The 26,264-nt window shown below is 38.9% G+C and overlaps 1 protein-coding gene across 1 annotated transcript; it reads right to left on the bottom strand.

Moving 5' to 3' along the window:
* Positions 1–5,842: 5,842 nt before the first annotated feature.
* On the bottom strand, positions 5,843–24,864 carry LOC113617603 (short transmembrane mitochondrial protein 1). Its single transcript, XM_027101236.1, has 3 exons — positions 24,860–24,864; positions 21,690–21,699; positions 5,843–6,825 (listed from the first exon to the last, which is right to left on the bottom strand). Exon 3 carries the CDS (start codon positions 6,806–6,808, stop codon positions 6,665–6,667), a length of 144 nt encoding a protein of 47 aa, XP_026957037.1. The 5' UTR covers positions 6,809–6,825; positions 21,690–21,699; positions 24,860–24,864; the 3' UTR covers positions 5,843–6,664.
* Positions 24,865–26,264: the final 1,400 nt, after the last annotated feature.

Genomic DNA, 26,264 nt, shown 5'->3' with positions numbered 1-26,264 from the left:
TGATGGTTGCCAGGAGCAGGGGGAGTAGGGAATAAGAATTTAGTGTTAAATGAGTACAGACTTTCAGTTTGGGATGATGAATAAATTCTGGAGATGAATCATGACAATGGTTGCACAACACTGTGAATGCACTTTATGTCATTGTACACTTTACAATGGTTAAAATGATATATTTTGTGTTATGTAGATTTTACCATAATTTTTTAAACTGAATTTTTTTAATTTTGTGAGTTTAGGGGACTTTGCTGAAGGTTCTGGGAGTTTTCGAGGAGGATTCACATTATGCTAATGCAGTCTTCTACTTTCTTCTCTCTTCCTCTTCCTAGTTGTGTCCCTCTCACCTTCTCTTCCCTTTGCCCTGGGCACACCAAGATTCACCTCCTCTATTAGAAAGCTCATTGTTTTTCTAAATAAAGACACTTCTGTGTAAAAACAATTCTGGTGATTGCTACTAGAAAAATAAAAGTCTCCGTCTTATTAAACATTAAGTTAGACTGACTGAATTTCTGATTTTTCAGGACGAAAATTATCTCTGACTAAAGCACGAGTACTTATTTACGTATTTTCTAGAAAGAGTGGGATATCTTTCTTAAGACAATCTTTAATCTATACCTGTGTGATATGATCCCAAGAAAGCTGTAGCATAGCGAATGGGTCATATCACACATTAATAGTTCCATACTTCTGAAGTATGTGACAGCAGAGATAGAAAAGATGAGGTGTTGGAAGATATTAAAACAGAACTTCCATCTTCTGGATTCTAAATTAGCAACGTATTAGAAAGCCATGCCTGGATATCTGTAAACAGCAGAAAGGAGAGCTGCCGCCTCTCTAATTTAATACCAACCCCCCAGGAGTAGTTTACTGTCAGAGTTTTATCATGTATTATGGAGACAAGTATTGGCAGGCTTCCACAAGATCCATATAAGCTTTTATCTCGTCCCTAGATCAGGTCACGTGACAGACAGCTGGATCCTTACACAGGCTTTTACCATCCTTTTAGTAATACACTTGGTGATTGAGTTGAGTCCCATAAATCTAGTCCAGAGTTACAACCCCACCGGGGTTTATCCTGTTGGTCCTCAACCATCCACCACACGTGTGCATTAACATTTCATAAAAACGCCACTTACAGGTCTCTTAAAAGCTTTCTCATTTATAGACTAGAGTCTTCAAAGATCTCTTCTTTCTTGATAACTGAAAATAGTTGTTAGACCTTAATAATAATTCAAAAACAGAAGATGACTAACTTCTATTCTACACTAAAATTCCACAATGTTATTCAAGCAGAAACAATGTATCGATATCAAAGTTATTAATAGGTGGTCCTGACTTATTCTTAGTTCTTATCTAGTCCTATAGAATCACAAAACATCAGTAATAATGGTATTTGAAGATTAGTTAAAAATTAGTTAATCCAGTGGTTACAAATTGCTCAGCCATAGAAGAAATCTGGCTTGCAGAGATGTGCAGTTTAGCACACACCATCTTTTTAAACCTTTAGAATTATTTGCCCCATTTTAAAATGTGGAGATTGCCCATCAGTACTTAAAGATCCGGCTACAGTAGGCTGGTGTCCCCATGTGGTAATGATGGCCTGGAGCCTGGAAGCCACCGAGGTCTGTGGACAGGACACGTGTTCGCCAGTTCACCACAGTCCTTAACAAACCATGCTTTATTCATCTAAGTATCCTGCCTGGACTTTGTAAACATTTGAAATGTTGACCTGTGCCATTTTAGAAATTAGAAAATATGAGATTAAGAATGTTGAAATGACTCCTTTAAGAGTGGATAGACAAAAAGTGACAAAGGTACCTGATGTCAAATCTTGTGTCTACACAAGTTTCTTCTGGTTCCCAGAACTTACTCTTCATGAAATGCTACAGCGTTCTAGGGGATACAGTTTGAGGAACTTTGTGCGTTCACTACAGTATTAATTCTTTTAAATTTTTTTCAGTTTTTTAATATGTTGTTATCTCTATTGTTAACACAGCTTCAGTTTAAACAACAAATGAGGGGACTTCCCTGGTGGTGCAGTGGTTAAGAATCCGCCTGCCAATGCAGGGGGCATGGGTTCGAGCCCTGGTCCTGGAAGATCCTACATGCCTTGGAGCAACTAAGCGCATGTGCCACAACTACTGAGCCTGCACTCTAGAGCCCGTGAGCCACAACTACTGAAGCCCGCATGCCTAGGGCCCACTCACTGCAACTACTGAGTCTGTGTGCTGCAACTACTGAAGCCCGCGCACCTAGAACCCATGCTCCATAACAAGAGTAGCCACCACGATGAAAAGCCCACACACTAAAACAAAGAGTAGTCCCCGCTCGCTGCAACTAGAGAAAGCCCGCACGTCGTGACAAAGACCCAACACAGCCAAAATAAATAAATAAAAGTAAACAATAAATGATCAACAAATTAGTTCTGAATATCTAAATATAGTCCAACAGTTTTTTACAGGCTTTAGTTATATTTTTTGTTCTGTAAGTGACTTTTATTTAGAATTTTTTTTAATCTAACAAAGTTAACATCAAAAAAGAAAACATTAATGGTCAGATGAATGCACTTTTTCTTCTGTATCTTGAACCATTTCAAATAATGGCTATGTTTTTATAACGTGAAATGTGTATCTATTTGTCCCCTTCTGTTGAAAACACAAGTTTACCCCAAGACCAAAAAGAGAAAAAATGAAGGAAAGAAAAAGTGAATGCTGAGGGCCCTTGGGTTGAGCTACATCAAAAATCCTCGACTTTCACCTGTAGATCTTATCTCCGCTCTCTCTCTCTGCCCCAGGAAGCCGACCTATATCAAGATTCCATGACTTCTGTCTGCTAGTTGGCTCCTACCAATAGAAAGCTGTGCAGCAGAGGTAAAGAGGCAGAAGAATGAAACTAGTGTATTTATTCCTCTAAATCTCTCCTTACAAGGTCACCTTAAGCTGGCCGTATCCTCAGTCCAGAGGTCAATACCCCATTCGTGGTGACACCCTACACAACTTATTCCTTCCGAACTAAAGAAACCATTCCCTCTCCTTGTTTCTTTAGACCTGGGGGCTGATGACATCTTGGTTGCTACTGAGCTCTAGGTCAATGCACCATTCCTCTAGTTCCCCCTTCCTGCAGCTTTGTAAATAGTCACTTTGTAAACAAACTCTCCTTGAATTTCCTATTCTAAATGTGCTGTTAGGGCTTCCCTGGTAGCGCAGTGGTTAGGAATCTGCCTGCCAACACAGGGGACACGGGTTCAAGCCCTGGTCTGGGAAGATCCCACATGCCACAGAGCAACTAAGCCTGTGCGCCACAACTACTGAGCCCACGTGCCACCACTACTGAAGCCCGCGTGCCTAGAGCCCGTGCTTGGCAACGAGAAGCCACCGCAATGAGAAGCCCACACACACCGCGACAAAAAGTAGCCCCCGTTCGTTGCAACTAGAGAAAGCCTGCGCGCAGCAATGAAGACCCAACACAGCCAAAAATAATAAAATAAAATTGTTTTTAATGTTCTGTTCATATTAAGATCCAGACTAACAATAGTCACATTTTATTTGTATAATACTTTTTAAATTAATATAAACAAAGTGAAGTACTAGATGAATGTAAATAGTATGCACGATCACCAGAAGAAGCCAAAAGGAACTTCAGCTAGAAGCAATTAATCAAGAGATTTCTAAACAAACACGATTTCCTCTCTGAGACGAATTATAGTAAGATCTATTAATATAATTCTTTCACCTCCACAAAACATATTTTTGCTAGTTCATATCTCTTTTAAAGATTTTTCCCACTTCATTAAATTAATACATGCATTATTCCATCTTCTTCCATCCACAAGCCCATTTCCAAGAAGCAGCTATTCTACCCCTATATCATTTTTGCTTGATTTTTTCTTCCATATCTTTTAATAATATGCTTCTCATTCTATTTCCTCATTTATAAATTTTACATATAACCTAATTTATTATAAGTGAGGAATGAGCTGGCTCACCACCAACCCCCTGCCAACCAGTTGTTATATTTCTATTTTGAGTTCCTCATATAGTTACTTTGTATACTTAGTAAAATACTAACATCTCTGTTCTTTATTTCTACAGCTGTGGACAGTATATTGTATAGCAGTAAACCAAATGCATACTTTGGCCAAATACCAATGCAAACCCAAATGTGTCATATCCATAATTTTTCTTCCCATTTTTTAAGAAGATATTAATGACCATAGTTTTCATCTCAGCATCACTCTGTTCTTTTCTCCTGCAATTTCTATCATCTGTGTAATAACTTTTGCAATGTCAAGCTCAATAGTAGATACATATGATTAATTCTTCGATGCTTTATCTGTAAGTTGGTGTAAAGGATGAAAGTCAATAAGAGTATTAAGAACGTAAATGTACTTCTCTGCTGATCCAAGCAGTCTAGATTGATTATTGTGATATATTTTTCACAGTTTTCTAATTGTAGTGATTTTTCTTTGCCTTTATGCCAGCACCAGTTGATATAAAATAATAGGTGTTCTATTGAATCCCCCTTTCTCCTGCTGCCTCAGTGTAAACTGGCTGAACTCCAGGCCTGCTGCATAACTGTAGTTCAGCGGTTTCCCTTCAGTGTTCTTCTAGAGACAAGTTGGCTCCACTATTTCAAGGATGCCAAGATTTTTTATGTCTTAATTTTCTTCCCCTTTTGGATATAATCCAACCTCAAATAACCTCCCTTTCAAGGGTGCAAGAAATTTTCTGACTCTTAAGACATTATTCATTAGAAGTTTAAAGCTCTTTCTTCACTGTCTTCCAACATTCAACATTGTTGATGGAAAATATGATCCCAGACTTGTCATGTTTCTGTAGGTCACATTTTTTTTCTCAAGAAAAATTTGAGAGTCTTCTCTTTACCCTTTGTAATTTGAATTTTCACAGTGATGTGTCTGGGGATGTTCTTCATTCATTGTACTGAGAACTCAGTGCTGTCTTTAACTATTTCTAGCACTAAGAAATTACCTTGTATTTTTTATTTGACAATGTTCTCCATTCCATTCTCTTTGTCCTTTTTTTCTGGAATTCCAGGTCTCGGATTTTTTTTCTGTCTCTTAAATTATGTATCTTTTTTAGCTTCGTTCTACTTTCTGTTTAATTTCTTACCTTTATCTCCCAGAGTTTCTATTAAATTTTTTCTAGCAGTATTTTGGTACCCTCAGGGTCAGTGCCTCGGACAATTCCCTTGGAAGCAATATCACAGAGGATACCAAGGACATTGGCATGGTGAGGGCAACAGACACTAACCTAGTGTGAGAGAGAAGAGGGAACGGGAGTGGATAAAATGAACGAATCCCACAGACCTCTGAAGTAACCATGTAAAGTATGTGAATAAGGAAGGAAACCAAATTTAATGGGCATTTATTAAATTATTTGCCCAGCACTGTTATCCTGGATTTCTTCATTAACATTCCTGCCCCCCTACACACACACACACACACACACACACACACACACACACACACACATACACACACACACCGCAACATGACTGTGGCTACAGTAAGCTGATATGTCCTGGAGCTTGGCTTCATCACTGTTGTCCTCACCTCATTAGTTCAAGGTGGATATCTGAGCCAAAATTAGTTCATCAATCCCTTCTTCAAGGACTTTTTTTTAGCAAACTTTTTATTTTAGACTAGTTGTAGATTTACAGAAAAGTTATGAAGATAGTATATCCCTATACCCTCTTTCCCCTATTTCAACATCCTACATTAGTATGGTACATTTTTTGCAATTAATGAACCCTTATGGTACATTATATTAATATTTTCCTTATATTTTATGACCCTGACAGGTTTTTTGGGGGGTTTTTTGGGTTGTTTTATAATTTAAATACATTTTTTAATGTAAAAAGACATAAAATTTCCTTTATAGACAACTTCTCATTTATCTACCATGTAATGTCAAATGTGCCTGTAATCCCATAAAATAAGTATGATTCTTATGAGAGAACAGAGCCAGATCAAATGCATCATTAGGAAAAAACATGCATACTAGACTATGAATTCTACTGAGAACAAAGGCCATTACTTTAAATACTTTTCAATTCCTCAGTTCCTGATGGGGTTCTCAGAACAGAGTTTCTTGGTTAATGAAGAGCAAATTGATGTATTGGTTAAATTAGCAACTATGGAGCTTCCTGACAACAACATAAAATTAGTGGATAACTCACCAGAAACTGGCTTCTAGATTTTCATTTTAATTACTACTTTGAAACAACATAATTTAGTACCAAAGGTTTAAACACCCAATATAATTTCTAGACTATGAAATCAGCATTATTTATATCTCATCAGCTATACAAAACTCATCATTTTTTCTTTTGAAAACGGTAGTAGAAATCCCAAAGAATAAGGGAGAGACTACTAATTAAAGGTCATGTTTACTAATCTAGCACCATAATTCCATTCTCAGGACCTCCCAAGTGGCTGGAAGGAGGAAGGGAAGAAGTGAGGATGTTGGAAAAGTAAGGGCTGTTCTTAACTTGTGGCCCCATTTGTGCTATAAGGCAATGCAGGGTCTAGCAAAGAAGAAAATTGCTGAGGCTGGAGATGAAAACAAAAGCTTTTGGTTCAGATGGTAAAGGAGGCCCTCAAGAACAGTAGATTCAGTTTATCCAGGAGGCAGTGCTGGAGTCAGCCTCATGAACTAGGGGGTTTCTTCTTGGCATCCACGTCCTTTTTAATTTCTTCAAGTTTTTTAGCCAGGTTTGGTATGTCATAGTTCTGAGCCAGATACATTCCCACCACGTTGCCAAGAGTAAATCCAAGCAGGAACTGGAGCATAATGTTGGTAAGGAAGACTCGTAGGTCAGCTGCAGCTCCGTGGGCACCCTGGCAGTTTTAAAATCAGATATTATGTAAAATGTCCCTCAGTTGAAATTTATCTGATATTTTTCTAATGATTAGACTAGAGTTGCTGGTTTTGAGGAGAAAGACCACAGAGGTAAACTGTCATTCTCATTACAAAATATCAAGAGTCCTTACTATCAACATGACTTACCACTGTTGTTAATCTTTTTTTAAATTATTTATTTATTTATTTATTTTTGGTTGCTTTGGGTCTTCGTTGCTCCACCGGGCTTTTCTCTAGTTGCAGCAAGCGGGGGCTACTCTTTGTTGCGGTGCGCAGGCTTCTCATTGTGGTGGCTTCTCTTGTTGCGGAGCACAGGGTCTAGGCACGCGGGCTTTGGTAGTCGTGGCATGGGGGCTCAGTAGTTGTGGCTCGTGGGCTCTACAGTGCAGGCTCTGTAGTTGTGGCACACAGGCTTAGTTGCTCCCAGCATGTGGGAACGTCCTGGACCAGGGATTGAACCCATGTCCCCAGCATTGGCAGGCAGATTCTTAAACACTGCACCACCAGGGAAGTCCCACTGTTGTTAATCTTAATCACCTGGTTGAGGTAGTATTTGTCTGTTTTCCCCACTGTAAAGTTACTCTTTTTCTCCCTTTTCATATTGTAGTATTTGGAAGTCACTATGTGAAACCCATACTTAAGGATACAGTATCTACATCAATTATTTGGAATTTTTCTGCATGGGAGATTTGTCTTTTTTCCTTATTTATTTATTTAATCACTATATTAGCATGAGTTCATAGATATTTATTTTACACATTGAGTTTTAATTCAATACTACTTTTTTGGTTGCTCGAATTTTTCTAGTTTTGACCATTGGCAGCTCTTGGCCCAGGGATTTTTGACCTGATTATAAGAGACTTTCTGGCTGGCTGAGCATATTTTATGTGAAACTTGAAATTTGTTGGAAGCCAAACTTTTTCTGTCAGATTACAAAAGTGATGAAATCAAGTATGCAAAGAGAAAGGAAAGAATTAAGCAAATGTAGCTTAAAAAGCCAAAAAAGAGCTCAAAGCATATAGCTTTTTGTCCTCACTTCTTTTGTTAGACCTACATCCTGAGATCCTGGTTTCCCAGCCTGAGATTTTGTGTGCCTCCAGTTTCCGCAAACAAAATCATCTTTTTTTTTTTTTTTTTTAATTTGATCTATTTCTTTGAAGAGTTAAAACAACTGCAGGAAGGTACTGCATTATTCAGGTGAGGGCACAGGTGATGAAATTTTGAGAAATAGGTATTAATGTGATCCCTTTGATAACTAAAGACCCAGAGTTCAGTTGCACTTCCCTCAGTTCCTATCCTATTCTGCCATCCACAGTCTGTCCTGGAGGCCTCTGATGATGATGACTGCTACAAACACGCTTAGCTCTGCCCACCCTCGGAATCAATAAGGTCCAGACCAGGTGGTACATCAGGAGTCCTTTGCTTCTAAATTGAATTTAGAGCCCCTGGAGTCTAAATAAGCCCTTGCCAGAAGCTTCCAAGCTAACATGGAAAACCAGCACTGATCAAAGGACTCATAGCATGGGTCCCTCTCTCCTGGACATCTCAGGAAAACTGATGCTGATGGAATTGGTCTGATGTAATCCGAGACTGCATCTCCACTTAGGTCTCCATCTCCTGGTCTGCCAACACCTCTTCTGCTGCTCTGGTCAGTTTTACTGGTAATATTCCTACTACCTCCACTTTATCTCCTCCCACTCAATCCAACTTCTTCTTTTCTGTAATATATTTGGTCCCATTTTCTTCAATCCTTAGTGGAAAGTCCCAAAATATCACATTGGTCCTGGGTGTTCGCATATTATACTCTATATTATGATGACAGGATAAGATTTGAAAAGAAATTTCATTCTATTTTAACAAACTTTTAAGGTAGATATTATTCCTATCTCACAAACTAGGAAACGGTCATTCAGAGAGATTTGTTGACTTGTCTGACACAATATATAGTGAAGCTGGCGTTCAGCCAAGGTCTTTGGATTCCAAGAATAGTGCTCATTCCACAATACCACACTGCATGCATTAACATGTTACTGTGTTAAACTGAAATCTTATACTTTGGTTGAAGGGAAGATATAGTGACCTTATATGATAGCCTTCTTAGCATAGCCAAGAAAACCATCAGATCTGCAGGTATTACCAACACAGCATCCATCTAGATCATCATTTTACAGAAATGTTGAGAGCAAATTCTTCCTTTCACAAATATTTTGTAGTAGGTATGAGAAAGTTAAAGGAGCAATCTGCCTTATTATTTTTAATAATGTAATAACAACTGAAAACATGATTCCAGCTTTATCTTCTTTAGATAAACTATAATTCAAAACACTGTTAGGTATTTTAGGAGTTGGATTGGATTTTGTTTTTAACTGGAAGTTAAAAGCCAGCTCCATCTAAAAGTTATATTAAGGGCTTTAGTACAAACTTGTCTGGACTGGGAGATTTACTAAAGGCCATTTATTTAATAGTTATGCATATTTCAAATAAAGTTGCTGAATTAGAGTTCCATTGCTGTTCCAACAATTTCAGTGGTTTAAAACCATACAAATGTATTATCTTACAGTTCTGGAGATCAGGAATCTGACCTGGGTCTCAACAACCTAAAATCAGATGCTGTGTTCCTTTCTGGAGTCTCTAGGAAAGGATCCATTTCCAAGGTAATTCAGGTTTTTAGCAGAATTCAGCTCCCTGTAGTTGTAGGACTGACATCTTCATGTCCTTTCTAGCTGTCTGCTGAGAGCCCTTTCCTGCATTCCTTTGCTCTCAGCCCCCTTCCTCCATCTTCAAAACCACCAGTGGTGGGTGGAGTCCTTCCCAGTCTTCAAATCTCTCCTCCTTCTGTCTTGTCTCTCCGACCCAGTCTGGAAATGTTCTCCACTTTTATATACTCATTAGATTAGACTGAGTCTCCACAGGTGATCCAGGACAATCTCCTCATTTCAAAGCCTATTCCTTTCATCGCATCAGCAAAGATTCTTTGGCCATGTAAGGTAACATATTCACAGGTTCCAGGCATTAAGGCATGAGCCTGTTTGGGGGCCATTACTCTGCCTACCACAGCTGTACTATCACTGTAACTTTCAACCACATAGACTTTTAAACTCCTCACATTTATTTGCTGTATTAAAATAAACAAAAAGTTTTAAACTTTTTTCTTCATTCTGAAGTGTTTCTTAATTCCCCCCCAAAAAATGTATGCTGTGTACATAAAATTTAAGAAGTGAATTTATACAAGAATTTCATTCATATTAAATTTTCTAAAACATTTTCATGAACAACACATTTGATAAGTTCTGTTTGCCTTCTTTTCATTTCTTCATACAACCCTCCACTGACTTAATTTGATTTCAGAGGGATTCAGGGCTGCTTTCTCTCTTCTTGAATGTTGAAATTATGCTGTCACAGCAGTAGACTTCCTGAGGAATAAGAATCACTTGTGCTCTTCTCTATATGAGGAAATTAAAACTGTAAATTTTACAATACCAGAGATTATTCCATCTTTGAACAATGACTAGTTAGCTTTCAGTAATGTTACCTCACTCCTACTCAACCTTAATAAAACATATAAAATACTGCTTAACTAACAATAATTGATTTTTCCATTAATCAGTTACCCAGAAAATGCATTATATAACTCTCTACTTCTTTTCTTTGTCAATACTTAGCAACTTAGCTCCTATAGTAGAAAGGTGGGAAGAAACTAAAGGTACAATTGAAAATCAGTTGGTATTATTGTAATTCTCTAGTAGCTCTGGTAAAGGACGGATATTATGTTGCAATTCTAATATGTGGGTTAAATGAAACATCTTTTTCTTTTCTTGCTTTGTCTTCAACTATCTTCCCCACAATCTTATGCACAAATAGCTTCAAATATCATGTCGATGCAGGTGACTCTAAAATCTGTACTGCCAGGCAGTCGAATGGCCCATTCTCCCCTTCCTAAAAGCTGTATTTGAACACTTATTAACTCAAACTCAAAACATCAGAAACGTTAGTCATCGATTTTACTCTCATTATAATTACTGTACTTAGAGAGTTGAAGAGGGAGAGAACAAAGAAGGCTGGACAAGAACTCTTTGGTAGAATGTCTGAGAAATTCACAGAGATGAGGAATTTGCTCACATAGTATCGGAAAGTGAACCAGTTCCCTACAGCAGTGCTGACTTCTACACACAACTCAAGGAGAAAGAGAACTGAAATGAGGTCACTGGTAAATTAGCAAATGGCTCTTCTAAAGGTAGCGACAACTCATCCTCCTGGAATAATATATGAGGACTATTTGGGGAAAGATGGAAAGAATGGGGTGAAAAACAGGGAATGCAGCCAGAGTGATGGATTGATGTCCTCAAGATATAAATCTGATCATGTCTCCACCTTCCATCTCTTGAGACAGGGCTAGTTCACCATGCAGGCTACTGCCCTTGGAGTCTTCCACGTCTTATAGAAACATGGAACAACGCCTTTGTTCTTGATAATGTTTGATGAGTTCCTTGTACACCAGCAAGCTCTTTAGGCCTGCAGCAGTGGAGACAGTGCCAGAGAGTCCAGGCATTAGCCAATGGCATGGAGACTGCCGCACTAGAGTGCAGCACGCAGAGCTGGTCTGCCTGTGAGCTCTCTAGGGAGGAAGACACACACAGCCAGCTTCATGGCTTCTACTCCCCCTGGTGCTGGCATCAGATCCAGGCAGGGGAAAGGAGATACGGATAAGTAGTAAGTTAGCCACCACATGCAAAGGTCTTAAAGTTCAGAGAACCTAGGGAATCAACTATTCTAGCAATGCATTGCACAACGCCTCCTTAATCATCCTGGAATTTCTCATTCCACTCTATCTGTTTGTATTTACCTATTGCTATCTAGTAAATGATCCCCAAATTTAATGGCTTAAAACAACAAGCATTTATTATCCCAGTTTCTGTGGGTCAGAACTTAGTTATGTGATTCTGGCACAGAGTCTCTCATGAGGTTGCAATCAAGATGTCAGCCAGAACTACAGTGGTCTGAAGGCTTGACTGGAGCTGGTTCACTTCCAAGCTCACTCATCACTCATACAGCTATTGGCCAGAAGCTTCAATTCTTTGTCATATGATACTTTCCACAGAGCATAGAGTAAGTGAGCTGAGAGAAAGAGCAACCACAAAAAAAAAAGTAAAATATATTTTGTGACTCTCACAACCTCTGGGAAGGCCAAAGCATCAATCTTAGGAATTCCACAGGCAAAAACAGCACCCAAACCAGTAGGACTGCCCCACTGGTGATCTCTCAGATGGCATTACTGGATACAGATACTGCAGTTCAAGCCACTGATACCAAACACTAAAAACCAGAATCTCCACCACAGATTTCCCTAAAAGCCACATGCCACCATTTCCCTTAACAGGAAAGAGTGGATTCTGTATGGCACACAATCCTCAAGGTCAATTCTTCCATGTCAGAATGTGAAGCACCTCATTGGTGAAGCCAGTGCCTATGCCCCAAGTGCAAAAGGAAACTGGGAAAATTCATTTCTGATTCCTATCTGGGGGAATATTACCCCCCAATATAATATGGAAAATTTCCCAAACTAAAATAGGGTACTCTAATGATGCTGACAAAAACAAAGCCTAAAAGGGTGTACTCCACTTAGTTTCCCAAAATCAACAAATACCCTCTTCTATACTTAATCTTGCAAACAACAACAAACATAATTCTTTTTTTTTTTTTTTTTGCGGTACTCGGGCCTCTCACTGTTGTGGCCTCTCCCGTTGCGAAGCACAGGCTCCGGACGCGCAGGCTCAGCGGCCATGGCTCACGGGCCTAGCCGCTCCAGGCATGTGGGATCTTCCCAGACCGGGGCACGAACCCGTGTCCCCTGCATCGGCAGGCGGACTCTCAACCACTGCGCCACCAGGGAAGCCCGATAATTCTTAACATAACACCACTATCTCTCCTATAATTGAAAATGAAGGTATCTCCTTAACAAGGAATCAATTTTATAATTTCACCACATAAATATATACCATATGTATATATTTATATGTGTGTGTGTCTATATATATATATATATATATATATATATATATATATATATAAAATATCTGTGGTCTATGGATATTATCTTTAGATCTATATCATGATAATGTCCCCATCATGACATTCTATAATCAGTGGACTAATTTGTAAAGTTACACACTACCAGAACAGCCTATATAAAATAGTAGAATATTTGTTGGAAAAATAAAATAACTAAGAGAGCAATGATAGAAACAGAAATAGATAACACATTTCTACAACTGGTCATAAAGCTATGGTTGACAAGGTAAGACTTACTTCCTCCACAGCATCTTCCATGCTCCTTTGTTCTAAGCCAGCATCTGGGGAAATAACCCAAACTTTATTCCTACTGGGTTGCAGTCCTTGGTGCCAGAGCATATGGGATTACTGCCATCTAACATGCATCTTTACCACTTGACATGATAGGGAGCAAAGTGACCTCATGGGCTCAAGACATTTGTCTCACCCACTCCCAGTATAGCAGCAGCCCTGGTACTTTTCTTTTCTTTTTTTAACATCTTTCTTGGAACATAATTGCTTTACAATGGTGTGTTACGTTCTGGTTTATAACAAAGTGAATCAGCTATACATATACATATATCCCCATATCTCCTCCCTCTTGCGTCTCGCTCCAGCACTCCCTATCCCACCACTCCAGGTGGTCACAACGCACTGACCTGATTTCCCTGTGCTATGCAGCTGCTTCCCACTAGCTATCTATTTTACATTTGGTAGTGTATATATGTCCATGCCTCTCTCTCACTTCGTCCCACCCTACACTTCCCCCTCCCCGTGTCCTCAAGTCCATTCTCTAGGTCTGCGACTTTATTCCTGTCCTGCTGCTAGGTTCTTCAGAACCTTCTTTTTTTTTTTTTTTAGATTCCATATATATGTGTTAGCATACCGTATTTCTTTTTCTCTTTCTGACTTAGTTCACTCTGTATGACAGTCTCTAGGTCCATCCATCTCACTACAAATAACTCAATTTCATTTCTTTTTTATGGCTGAGTAATATTCCACTGTATCTATGTGCCACATCTTCTCTATCCATTCGTCTGTCAATGGACACTTAGGTTGCTTCCATATCCTGGCTATTGTAAATAGAGCTGCAATAAATATTGTGGTACATGACTCTTTTTGAATTATGGTTTTCTCAGGGTATATGCCCAGTAGTGAGATTGCTGGGTCATATGGTAGTTCTATTTTTAGTTTTTTAAGGAACCTCCATACTGTTCTCCATACTGGCTGTGTCAATTTACATTCCCACCAACAGTGCAAGAGTGTTCCCTTTTCTCCACACCCTCTCCAGCATTTATTATTTGCAGATTTTTTGATGATGGCCATTCTGACAGGTGTGAGGTGATACTTCATTGTACTTTTGATTTGCATTTCTCTAATGATTAGTGATGTTGAGCATTCTTCACGTGTTTGTTGGCAATCTGTATATCTTCTTTGCAGAAATGTTTATTTAGGTCTTCTGCCCATTTTTGGACTGGGTTGTTTGTTTATTTGATATTGAGTTGCATGAGCTGATTGCAAATTTTGGAGGATAATCCTTTGTCAGTTGCTTCATTTGCAAATATTTTCTCCCATTCTGAGGGTTGTCTTTTCGTCTTGTTTATGGTTTCCTTTGCTGTGCAAAAGCTTTTAAGTTTCATTAGGTTCCATTTGTTTTTGTTTTTATTTCCATTTCTCTAGGAGGTGGGTCCAAAAGGATATTGTTGTGATTTATGACACAGAGTGTTCTGCCTATGTTTTCCTCTAAGAGTTTGATAGTGTCTGGCCCTACATTTAGGTCTTTAATCCATTCTGAGTTTACTTTTGTGTATGTTGTTAGGGAGTGTTCTAATTTCATTCTTTTACATGTAGCTGTCCAGCTTTACTAGCACTACTTATTGAAGAGGCTGTCTTTTCTCCATTGTATATTCTTCCCGCCTTTATCAAAAATAAGGTGAGCATATGTGTGTGGGTTTATATCTGGGCTTTCTTTCCTGTTCCATTGATCTACATTTCTGTTTTTGTGTCAGTACCATACTCTCTTGATTACTGTAGCTTTGTAGTATAGTCTGAAGTCAGGAAGCCTGATTCCTACAGCTCCATTTTTCTTTCTCAAGATTGCTTTGGCTATTCGAGGTCTTCTCTGTTTCCATACAAATCGTGGAATTTTTGTTCTAGCTGTGTGAAAAATGCCATTGGTAGTTTCATAGGGCTTGCTTTTAATCTATAGATTGCTTTGGGTAGTATAGTCATTTTCACAATGTTGATTCTTCCAATCCAAAAACATGGTATATCTCTCCATCTGTTTCTGTCACCTTTAATTTCTTTCATCAGTGTCTTATAGTGTTCTGCATACAGGTCTTTTGTCTCCTTAGGTAGGTTTATTCCTAGGTATTTTATGCTTTTTGTTGCAATGGTAAATGGGAGTGTTTCCTAAATTACTCTTTCAGATTTTTCATCATTAGTGTATAGGAATGCAAGAGATTTATGTGTATTAATTTTGTATCCTGCTACTTTACCAAATTCATTGATTAGCTCTCATAGTTTTCTGGTAGCATCTTTAGGATTCTCTATGTATAGGGACATGTCATCTGCAAACAGTGACAGCTTTACTTCTTCTTTTCTGATTTGGGTTCATTTCTTTTTCTTCTCTGATTGCTGTGGCTAAAACTTGCAAAACTATATTGAATAATAGTGGTGAGAGTGGAAAGTCTTCTCTTGTTCCTGATCTTAGTGGAAATGGTTTCAGTTTTTCACCATTGAGAATGATGTTTGCTCTGGGTTTGTCATATATGGCCTTTATTATGTTGAGATAAGTTCCCTCCATGCCTACTTTCTGGAGGGTTTTTATCACAAATGGGTGTTGAAATTTGTCAAAAGCTTTTTCTGCATCTGTTGAGATGATCATATGGTTTTTATTCTTCAGTTTGTTAATATGGCATATCACATTGATTGATTTGCACATATTGAAGAATTCTTGCATTTCTGGGACAAACCCCACTTGATCATGGTGTATGATCCTTTTAATGTGCTGTTGGATTCTGTTTGCTAATATTTTGTTGAGGATTTTTGCATCCATGTTCATCAGTGATATTGGCCTGTAGTTTTCTTTCTTTGTGACATCTTTATCTGGTTTTGGTATCAGGGTGATGGTGGCCTCGTAGAATGAGTTTGGGAGTGTTCCTCCCTCTGCTATATTCTGGAAGAGTTTCAGAAGGATAGATGTTAGCTCTTCTCTAATTGTTTGATAGAATTCACCTGTGAAGCTATCTGGTCCTGGGCTTTTGTTTGTTGGAAGATTTTTAATCACAGTTTCAATTTCTGTGTTTGTGATTGGTGTGTTTATATTTTCTATTTCTTCCTGGTTCAGTCTCAGAAGGTTGTGCTTTTCTAAGAATTTGTCCATTTCTTCCAGGTTGTCCATTTTATTGGCACAAAGTTGCTTGCAGTAATCTCTCATGATCCTTTGTATTTCTGCAGTGTCAGTTGTTACTTCTCCTTTTCCATTTCTAATTCTATTGCTCTGAATCTTTTCCCTATTTTCTTGATGAGTCTGGCTAATGGTTTATCAATTTTGTCTACCTTTTCAAAGAACCAGTTTTGAATTTTATTGATCTTTGCTATTGTTTCCTTCATTTCTTTTCCATTTATTCCTGATCTCGTCTTTATGATTTCTTTCCTTCTGCTAACTTTGGGCTTATTTTATTCTTATTTCTCTAATTGCTTTCACTGTAAGTTTAGGTTGTTTATTTGAGATGATTCTTGTTTCTTAAGGTAGGATTGTATTGCTATAAACTTCCCTCTTAGAACTGCTTTTGCTGCATCCCATAGGTTTTGGGTCATTGTGTTTTCATTGTCATTTGTTTCTAGGTATTTTTTGATATCCTCTTTGGTTTCTTCAGTGATCTCTTGCTTATTAAGTAGTGTATTGTTTAGCCTCCATATGTTTGTATTTTTTACAGATTTTTTCCTTTAATTGATATCTAGTCTCATAGCATTGTGGTTGGAACAGATACTTGATATGATTTCAATTTTCTTAATTTTAGCTAGACTTGATATGTGACCCAAGATATGATCTATCTTGGAGAATGTTCCATGAGCACTTGAGAGGAGAGTGTATTCCATTGTTTTTGGAAGGAATGCCCTATAAATATCAATTAATTCCATTTTGTTTAATTTATCATTTAAAGCTTGTGTTTCCTTATTTATTTTCATTTTGGATGATCTGTCCATTGGTGAAAGTGGGGTGTTAAAGTCCCCAAGTATCATTGTGTTACTGTCGATTTCCCTTTTTATGGCTGTTCGCATTTACCTTATGTATTGAGGTGCTCCTATGTTGGGTGCATAAATATTTACAATTGTTAAATCTTCTTCTTGGATTGATCTATTGATCACTATTTAGTATCCTTCTTTGTCTCTTGTAATAGTCTTTATTTTAAAGTGTATTTTGTCTGATATGAGAATTTCTACTCCAGCTCTCTTGATTTCCATTTGTATGGAATATCTTTTTCCATCCCCTCACTTTAAGTCTGTATTTGTCCCTAGGTGTGAAGTGTGTCTCTTGTAGAAAGCATATATATGGGTCTTGGTTTTGTATCCATTCATCCAGTCTGTGTCTTTTGGTTGGAGCATTTAATCCATGTACATTTAAGGTAATTATTGATACGTATGCTCCTATTACCATTTTCTTAATTGTTTTGGGTTTGTTATTGCAGGTCTTTTCCTTCTCTTGTGTTTCCTGCCTAGAGAAGTTCCTTTAGCATTTGTTGTAAAGCTGGTTTTGCTCTGCTGAATTCTCTTAGCTTTTGCTTGTCTATAAAGTTTTTAATTTCTACGTCAAATCTGAATGAGACCCTTACTGGGTAGAGTAATCTTGGTTGTAGGTTTTCCCTTTCATCACTTTAAGTATGTCCTGCCTCTCCCTTCTGGCTTGCAGAGTTTCTGCTGAAAGATCAGCTGTTAACCTTATGGGGATTCCCTTATATGTTATTTTTACCTTGCTGCTTTTAATATTTTTTCTTTGTATTTAAGTTTTGATAGTTTGATTAATATGTGTCTTTGTGTGTTTCTCCTTAGATTTATCCTGTATGTGACTCTGTGCTTCCTGAACTTGATTAACTATTTCCTTTCCCATATTAGAGCAGTTTTCAAGTATAATCTCTTCAAATATTTTCTCAGTCCCTTTCTTTTTCTCTTCTTATTCTGGGACCCCTATAATTCAAATGTTGGTGCGTTTAATGTTGTCCCAGAGGTCTCTGAGACTGTCCTCAATTCTTTTCATTCTTCTTTATTCTGCTCTGCAGTAGTTATTTCCACTATTTATCTTCCAGGTCACTTACCCATTCTTCTGCCTCAGTTATTCTGCTATTGATTCCTTCTAGAGAATTTTTAATTTCAATTATTGTGTTGTTCATCATTGTTTGTTTACTCTTTAGTTCTTCTAGGTCCTTGTTAAACATTTCTTGTATATTCTCCATTCTATTTCCAAGATCTTGGATCATTTTCACTATCATTACTCTGAATTCTTTTTCAGGTAAACTTCCTATTTCTTCTTCATTTGTTTGGTCTGGTGGGTTTTTACCTTGCTCCTTCATCTGCTGTGTGCTTCTCTGTCTTCTCATTTTGCTTAACTTACTGTGTTTGGGGTCTCCTTTTCACAGGCTGCAGTTTCCTAGTTCCTGTTGCTTTTGGTATTTGCCCCCAGTAGCTAAGGTTCCTTCAGCGGGTTGTGTAGGCTTCCTGGTGGAGGGGACTAGTGCCTAGGTTCTGGTGGATGAGGCTGGATCTTGTCTTTCTGGTGGCCAGGTCCATGTCTGGTGGTGTGTTTTGGTGCTTCTGTGACCTTATTATTATTTTAGGTACCCTCTGTGCTAATGGGTGGTGTTCTGTCTTGCTAGTTGTTTGGCATAGGGTGTCCAGCACTGTAGGTTGCTGGTCGTTGAGTGGAGCTAGGTCTTAGCATTGAGGTGGAGATGTCTGAGAGACCTTTCGCTGTTTGATATTACATGGAGCCGTGAGGTCTCTGGTATACCAATGTCCTGAACTCGGCCCTCCCATGTCAGAGGTTCAGGCCTGACACCTGGTCAGAGCCCCAAGACCTTGTCAGCCACACAGCTCAGAAGAAAAGGGAGAAAGAAAGAAAGAAAGAAAGGAAGGAAGGAAGAGAAAGAAGGAAAGGAAGGAAGGAAGGAAGAGAAAGAAAAAAAGAAAGGTTATTAAAATAAAAAATAATTGTTAAAAAATAAAATGTAATAAAAAAAGAAAGAAAGAAAAGAGCAACAAAACCAATAAACAGAACCACCAATGATAACAAGCATTAGAAACTATATTTTTTAAGAAACGGACAGACAGAACCCTAGGACAAATGGTAAAAGCAAATCTATACAGACAAAATCACACTCAGAAGCATACTCATACACACTCACAAAAAGAGAAAAAGAAAAAAGTATATGTATATCGTCACTCCCAAAGTCCAGCGTCTCAATTTTGGGATGATTCGTTGTCTATTCAGGTATTCCACAGATGCAGGGTACATCAAGTTGATTGTGGAGATTTAATCCACTGCTCCTGAGGATACTGGAAGAGATTTCTCTTTCTCTTCTTTGTTCGAACAGCTCCCAGGGTTCGGCTTTGGATTTGGCCCCGCCTCTGCGTGTAGGTTGCCTGAGGGCATCTGTTCTTTGCTCAGAGAGGACGGGGTTAAAGAAGCCGCTGTTTCAGGGGCTCTGGCTCACTCAGGCCGGGGGGAGGGAGGCGTACGGATGCGGGGCAAGCTTGCGTGGCAGAGGCCAGCATGATGTTGTTCCAGCCTGAGGCGCGCCATGCGTTCTCCCCGGCAAGTTGTCCCTGGATCCCGGGACCCTGGCAGTGGCGGGCTGCACCGGCTCCCGGGAGGGGAGGTGTGGATAGTGACCTGTGCTTGCACACAGGCTTCTTGGTGGCTGAAGCAGCATTCTTAGCGTCTCATGCCCATCTCTGGTGTCCGTGCTGACAGCCGCGGCTCGCGCCCATCTCCGGAGCTCGTTTAGGCGGTGCTCTGAATCCCCTCTCCTCTTACACCCCGAAACAATGGTCTCTTGCCTCTTCGGCAGCTCCAGACTTTCTCCTGGACTCCCTCCCGTCTAGCTGTGGTGCACTAGCCCCCTTCAGGCTGTGTTCACGCAGCCAGCCCCTGTCCTCTCCCTGCAATCCGACCGAAGCCCGAGCCTCAGCTCCCAGCCCCGCCCGCCCCGGCGGGTAAGCAGACAAGCCTCTCGGACTGGTGAGTGCCGGTCCGCACCGATCCCCTGTGCGGGAATCTCTCCGCTTTGCCCTCCGCCCTCTCCTCCGCGGCTCTGAAGCTTTTTCCCTCCGCCACCCGCAGTCTGTGCCCGCGAAGGGCCTTCCTAGTGTGTGGAAACCTTTCCTCCTTCACAGCTCCCTCCCACTGGTGCAGGTCCCATCCCTATCCTTTTGTCTCTGTTTATTCTTTTTTCTTTTGCCCTTCCCAGGTACGTGGGGAGTTTCTTGCCTCTTGGGAGGTCTGAGGTCTTCTGCCAGCGTTCAGTAGGTGTTCTGTAGGAGCTGTTCCACATGTAGATGTATTTCTGATGTGTTTATGGGGAGGAAGGTGATCTCCACGTCTTACTCTTCCATCATCTTGAAGGTCTCCCCCCGATCCCTTTTAATAACTAATTTTTCACTCTCAGACAACACTGCAACCCTGTATATTTGCCTATTTATTCAGTGGCATGAGCAGACAAAATGGGCAGGTGTTGCTCTCAACTTTCAATTCAATGATACTACTGTTATGCCCTCTGGTGAAATATTCTTATTCGGGTGGGAAAACCTCAATTTAAATCCGTAGAAACATATTAGGCTCTCTAGGTGTCTCTAGGAAGTCTCTCTTATTTTGGTTACTTAAACTTTCAGACAAATTAAGCCAGAATTATTGTGGGAATGGCAGCAAACTATTGTTACCAAAAAATTGATGTAAGCGTACGAGATACCCATCTTATTTGCACTCTTCATTCTCAGATCCATGTATTCTGACTTTAGGACAAATACATATATATATATATATAGAGAGAGAGAGAGAGAGAGAGAGAGAGAGAAACAGGGACAGAGAGACAGAGAAAGAAAGAGACAGAGATGTAATTAAGGTTATTAATCAGCTAGCTGACCTTAAAATATGGAGATTTTCCTGGATTATTCAGGCCCAATGTAATTACATGAGCCCTTACAACAGAAGAGGAAGACAGAGGAGTCAAAAGAAGAGATGTGACAGAGACATGCACAGAGAGATCTGAAGCATGAGAAGGACTCGAAGGGCCACTGTTGACTTCGAAGGAGGCCATAACCCAGGGAATGTGGGCAGCCTTTTGCATGATCCCAGCTGACAATCAGCAAGGAAATGGGGACCTCAATCCTACAGCAGGATGGAACTAAATTCTGCCAACAACCTGAACAGGCCTGGAAATGGATTCTCTCCTAAAGCCTCCAGAAAGGAACATGTCTCTGCCAACATCCACCCTCACCCTCAGTGGTCATTTTTTTTTTTTTTCTATTGGAGTATAGTTGTTTAAAAATGATGCATTGTTTCAGGTGTACAGCAAAGTGATTCAGTTATACCCATACAAGTATCCATTCTTTTTCAAATTCTTTTTCCATTTAGGTTATTACAGAATATTGAGCCAAGTTCCCTGCGCTATACAGTAGGTCCTTGTTGGTTATCTATTTTAAATATAGTAGTGTGTACATGTCAATCCTGCCAACATTTTGATTTTAGCCTTGGAAGACTCTAACAGAGCACAAGCTAAGCCATGCTGTTCCTGGACTTTTGACCCAAAGAAACCCTGAGGTAACAAGCAGGTGTTGTTATAAGCCACTAGATTTACGGTAATTTGTTACGGCAGCAACAGAAAGCTAACACAATAAGGCATTTGGTAAGTCTCCAGAGTATTGGCACAGAGACAGCGTCATCAGAGAAGGCAAGTGGAAATACAGAATAAATCATCTAGTCTACCAAGAATAAATTACTTCTCCTCTATGACTCTCTGTGTCCAATGTAATCAGCTAAGTGGCTGGCTGGTGTCCTAGGCGTATGATAACATACAGCAGTTCAGAATTGGTTGATGCGGGTAGCAAATTGGACACCCAACCATGACAGCCGCCATGTCAGCTATGGTATGAGAAAGTCTATTTCATTGTAGCCATGCATAATCTATGACCCTATCTATGACAATCTACCTTGTATATGAACCCATTAAGCAAGTACTGGGGTAACTAGAAGAAAATAGAATAACAATTCCTCTTGTCTACTCAATCACTGAGTTCATCTTCTGCAGTGGGACACCTCTCATAAACATACACATGGGGCATAAATCTTCCCATAATCCAAAAGATGGATCTACCTACCAGTTCCTTAAGTGTCCTAGTCACCAATCCTCTAGTGTTATTCCATATAATTCTCTGAAAATATTCTGGATGTAGAGTCATTTTGTCAAGCTATCTCTGCTCCTAGCAAATTGGGCAAGGAAATGTCCTTGTCCAAGTGTTGTACACTGGGAGGATTTCTCTTCCCCACTCTCCTTAGGGTTACCTCGAAGTCTGTAACTGGGCCAAAATCCAGTTCTGGCTGGTGCATAGCCATCAGTAAACAGGCTCATTCTTTTTCTTCCTTATCAACTCATCTAAAGAAAGTTCCTCTGTGATCAGAGTTGGGGGGGAATGTGACTATGCAGTATATTGGAAGCACAAACCACCTGTTTATTCGATTTAATTTGGTCTTTTGGAACTGAAATACACCCTTTCAACTTGATGTTAAAGGGCTGCTGAACCACCCAAGCGTATGGCTTAGGCTCAGATATCACCCAGTCCTTGTTGGCCAATGCAGGTCCTAGGAATACCTAGGGTGCCATGGCCAGGAATTTAATCTCTATTAGGAGCAAGGAGAAAACCAAGAGCTTCTTCTCAAAAAAACAGTTATCTGTCAAAGAGAGCATTACAATTCCCCTAGAAGTGCCAACCATAGACTTCATTCATACAGATCTACCGTGGATATTTGGATCCCCTGGGTCTTAAAAGACACAGCAGATCTGCTGACCCAGGTAAAGAGCCCTCTCTTGCTCTGGAGCCCATTCCAAGCTGTCAGGCAGCCTTTCAGCTACTTGGTTAAAGGTTTGGGGTAGGTATATACGTCCCTTCTAAAATCTAGAGAAGACCACCAAGCATTGTGCTGGTTTTTTAGCAGTAAGGGAAGCAAATCTCACAAATATTGAAAAACAAACAGAACCAGATGTTTTGCTCATATCTATGCTCTGTCCAGCAAAGATTTCCATTTCACAAATCTGAAGAAAAAAATTAAATTTTTTAAAGTACAGTATCTAAAACTTTGATCTAGTGTCAATCTCTGGAAGGGAGAAAAAAGTAAAAAAATATTTTAATGCAATAAAGTAGAGCTTAGTAACACTTATTCAGGGAGTTATTTTATCTTATTATCTAAGTTTGTTAATCTTTAATCTCATGGACTATTGAAAAATAGAGATTAAAAGTTTTAATTTTTTTCATTTCAGTTTTAACTTAAAAATACATCGATCCAGTTACTAAAAATCATAAATGTGTTTGGAACATTTGTTTTAAGTGTATTTAGAGCAACTAGATATGTGAATCTATTTCTTTGACTGCAAATTTTGTATCTAAATACAGATCAAATATTTGCAATGAAAATTTGGTGTCCAAATGGGTGGGTTCTAAGTATAAAACACTAGATTTTAAAGACAGTATAAAAATGTAAAATATTTTTAATCAATTACATGTTGAAATAATATTTTAGATATATTGAGATAAATATTTTTTTTAATTTTTTAAAAGAAAAATACAGAGATTAGTAAGGCACCTACATGAAGATGACTCAAACTCATAAAGCATTTCATATTTTTCCAGTACCTACCACAGTGTCTGGCTCTTTTTATAATCTCAGTAAATGTTTCTTTGAATGACTGATGGGATCCTCATTAATGTGGTAGAGCAGAAATCGTGTGAACATTGGAGCCTAAAAACATCTAGATCCAAATCTCATCTCTAATACTTATTAGCTCTGAGACTTGGGGGAAGTTAGGATAAAAAGCCCCTCCAAAGATGTCCACCTTCTTGTCGCTGGGACCTGGAAATATGTCACTTTATATAATAAAAGGGACTTCTGTAGATGTGATTATATAAAGGATCTTGAGATGAAGAGATTATCTTGGGTTATCCAGGTGGGCCCATTGTAATTACAAGGTCCTAATAAGAGGAAGGCAGAAAGGTCAGAGTCAAGCACAGAGCTGTAATGATAGAAGCAGACATTTGAGGAATGTGGCCCTGCTGAAACCTTGATTGTAGGATTTCTGACCCCCAGAACTGTAAAAGAATATATTTGTGTTGTTTTCAACCATTAAAATTATGGTAATTAGCACAAATGGAAACGAATTCAGGCACTCTGAGCCTTAGTTTCCTTCTGGGGAAAACTGAAAGACATCTATACTGGGAGGATTAAACGTAATTTTAAAGCACTGGGCACATAGCATGTACTCAATAAGTGGCAGCTGTTATGACACTCACTGTATTGTCAGAGGTGCGGCTTAGCGTTGATTAAAAGCCTGGGCTCAGGAGTCAGACGGACAGGTGCTCCTTTCCAGGCTCCACCACTGATCGATTCTAGGTTTCCTCACTTGTAAAACAAAGTTAAGGGTAGGCTCATACCATAACACTGTTGTGAGGATTAATTAAAACATGTCATATGAAATACTGAGCCCCATGCTTGACACAAGGTTAGCCCATCATAAATGATGGCTACAATTACTAGTGCTTCTACTACTACTAGTGTTTGTTTTCACAATTTCACTACAGACACACCCAAAACCATCTCTGTAATTTAAAAAGATGTCCTGTAATTTCCTGCTACCATACAACTATATCTTGCCATAGTCACTCACTCTGAACTTCAAAGACCAAGGTTGGCCTGGGGCTCAAATGGTAGCTCCATCCTGAGCTCACCTAGATTTAACCTTAATCATTAATTCCTCCCATTTCATTCCAAGAAGAAAAAAAGATCTCTTTATTAAAATAACCAAACCAGGCTTCAGTGAACATTAACAAATACTAAAACCAATAATGCTTTTAGCTTTAGTAAACCAAACCCTTAAGATACAATTACATTTTTCTCTCTTGTCCTAAGCATGTCTTTACCAGCTTATTCTCAGCTGATCTTTATATATCAATACAAGCATTTCTGCCTGGCCTTTATATAATTTAAAATATATATTCTATTGCTCTCATTTTGAAAGATCATGAAAAGTGCCTTTAAAAGCCCCTGTTTCAATACCCCTGTTATACTCATAGTAGTTATAAATTATAGTTATAAACTAAAGATAAAATATAATAAAAAATATAAATCAAAATGTTCAACATGAATAGCCATGACTTATTACTACTTTTAAAACACTAGTTTTAAAATGAGAAATTGAAAAAAATAAAGGGAATTACTTATTTTCATGAAGTCTTTTTCTGATAATATGTTCATCACCATCATTGTTACCATGAAAAATAAGAAAAAGGAAAAGAACATTCCACTTACGTGGAAACAATTCACTTTCTATTGTATTGTTTTGGCCACTCCATGCAGCTTGCAGATCTTAGTTCCCTGACCAAGGATTGAATCCACGCCCTCAGCAGTGAAAGTGCTGAGTCCTAACCACTGGACCACCAGGGAATTGTCATTCCTTTTCTGTTTTAGATGGAAGGTTAATGTGTGTGTGTTCACAATATTTATATTTGTACTCGTTCACATCACATGAGTTTATCAACATAGGAAATGTATTTTTTCAAGGAACTAAATTTGAATTAGTGTATATATACTTCGTCAACCAAATGAGGACATTTCTGAGAGTAAAAGGGGGCACTTTTAGTAATTATATCAGGAAATATATGTAAACTGGGACTGTCCTTTAAAGGGTTGGTTGGCTCTCTGGGTTTCAGACTATCTTAGAACAGGAACCAGAAGAAGAAGGAGCCAGAAGCATTTAGATACTCATCAGTATTCACCCCATCCCCATGATTATCTTCTTTCATCCTCTGTTTCTGGCATAATTTCAAGCACATTTATTATTCAACATACTTTGCTTTAAAATCTATTACATGCTAAGTAATTTAGGGATTAATAAGAACTCATAACTTTTCATCTTGCAAAACTGAAACTATACCCATCAAACAACATCTCCTCATTTTCCCCTTCTGCCAGCCCCTGGCAACCATCATTCTCTTTTCTGTTCCTATGAGCTTGACAAGTCTGATATTGAAAGAACACAATGCCTGTCTTTTCCGCTTATTTCCAAATGTCTA

The sequence above is a fragment of the Aethalodelphis obliquidens genome, unplaced genomic scaffold, assembly GCF_003676395.1.
Source record: "Aethalodelphis obliquidens isolate GAN/ISIS:26980383/991018 unplaced genomic scaffold, ASM367639v1 scaffold1, whole genome shotgun sequence".
Lineage (NCBI taxonomy): Eukaryota > Metazoa > Chordata > Mammalia > Artiodactyla > Delphinidae > Aethalodelphis > Aethalodelphis obliquidens.
The sequence above is the reverse complement of the archived record's forward strand: the minus strand, read 5'-3'. Positions and strand labels throughout refer to the sequence as shown.

What these genes read in the sequence shown, in the direction of transcription:
- LOC113617603 (XM_027101236.1), bottom strand. Translation starts at nt 6,808, where the DNA reads ATGCTCCAGTTCCTGCTTGGATTTACTCTTGGCAACGTGGTGGGAATG.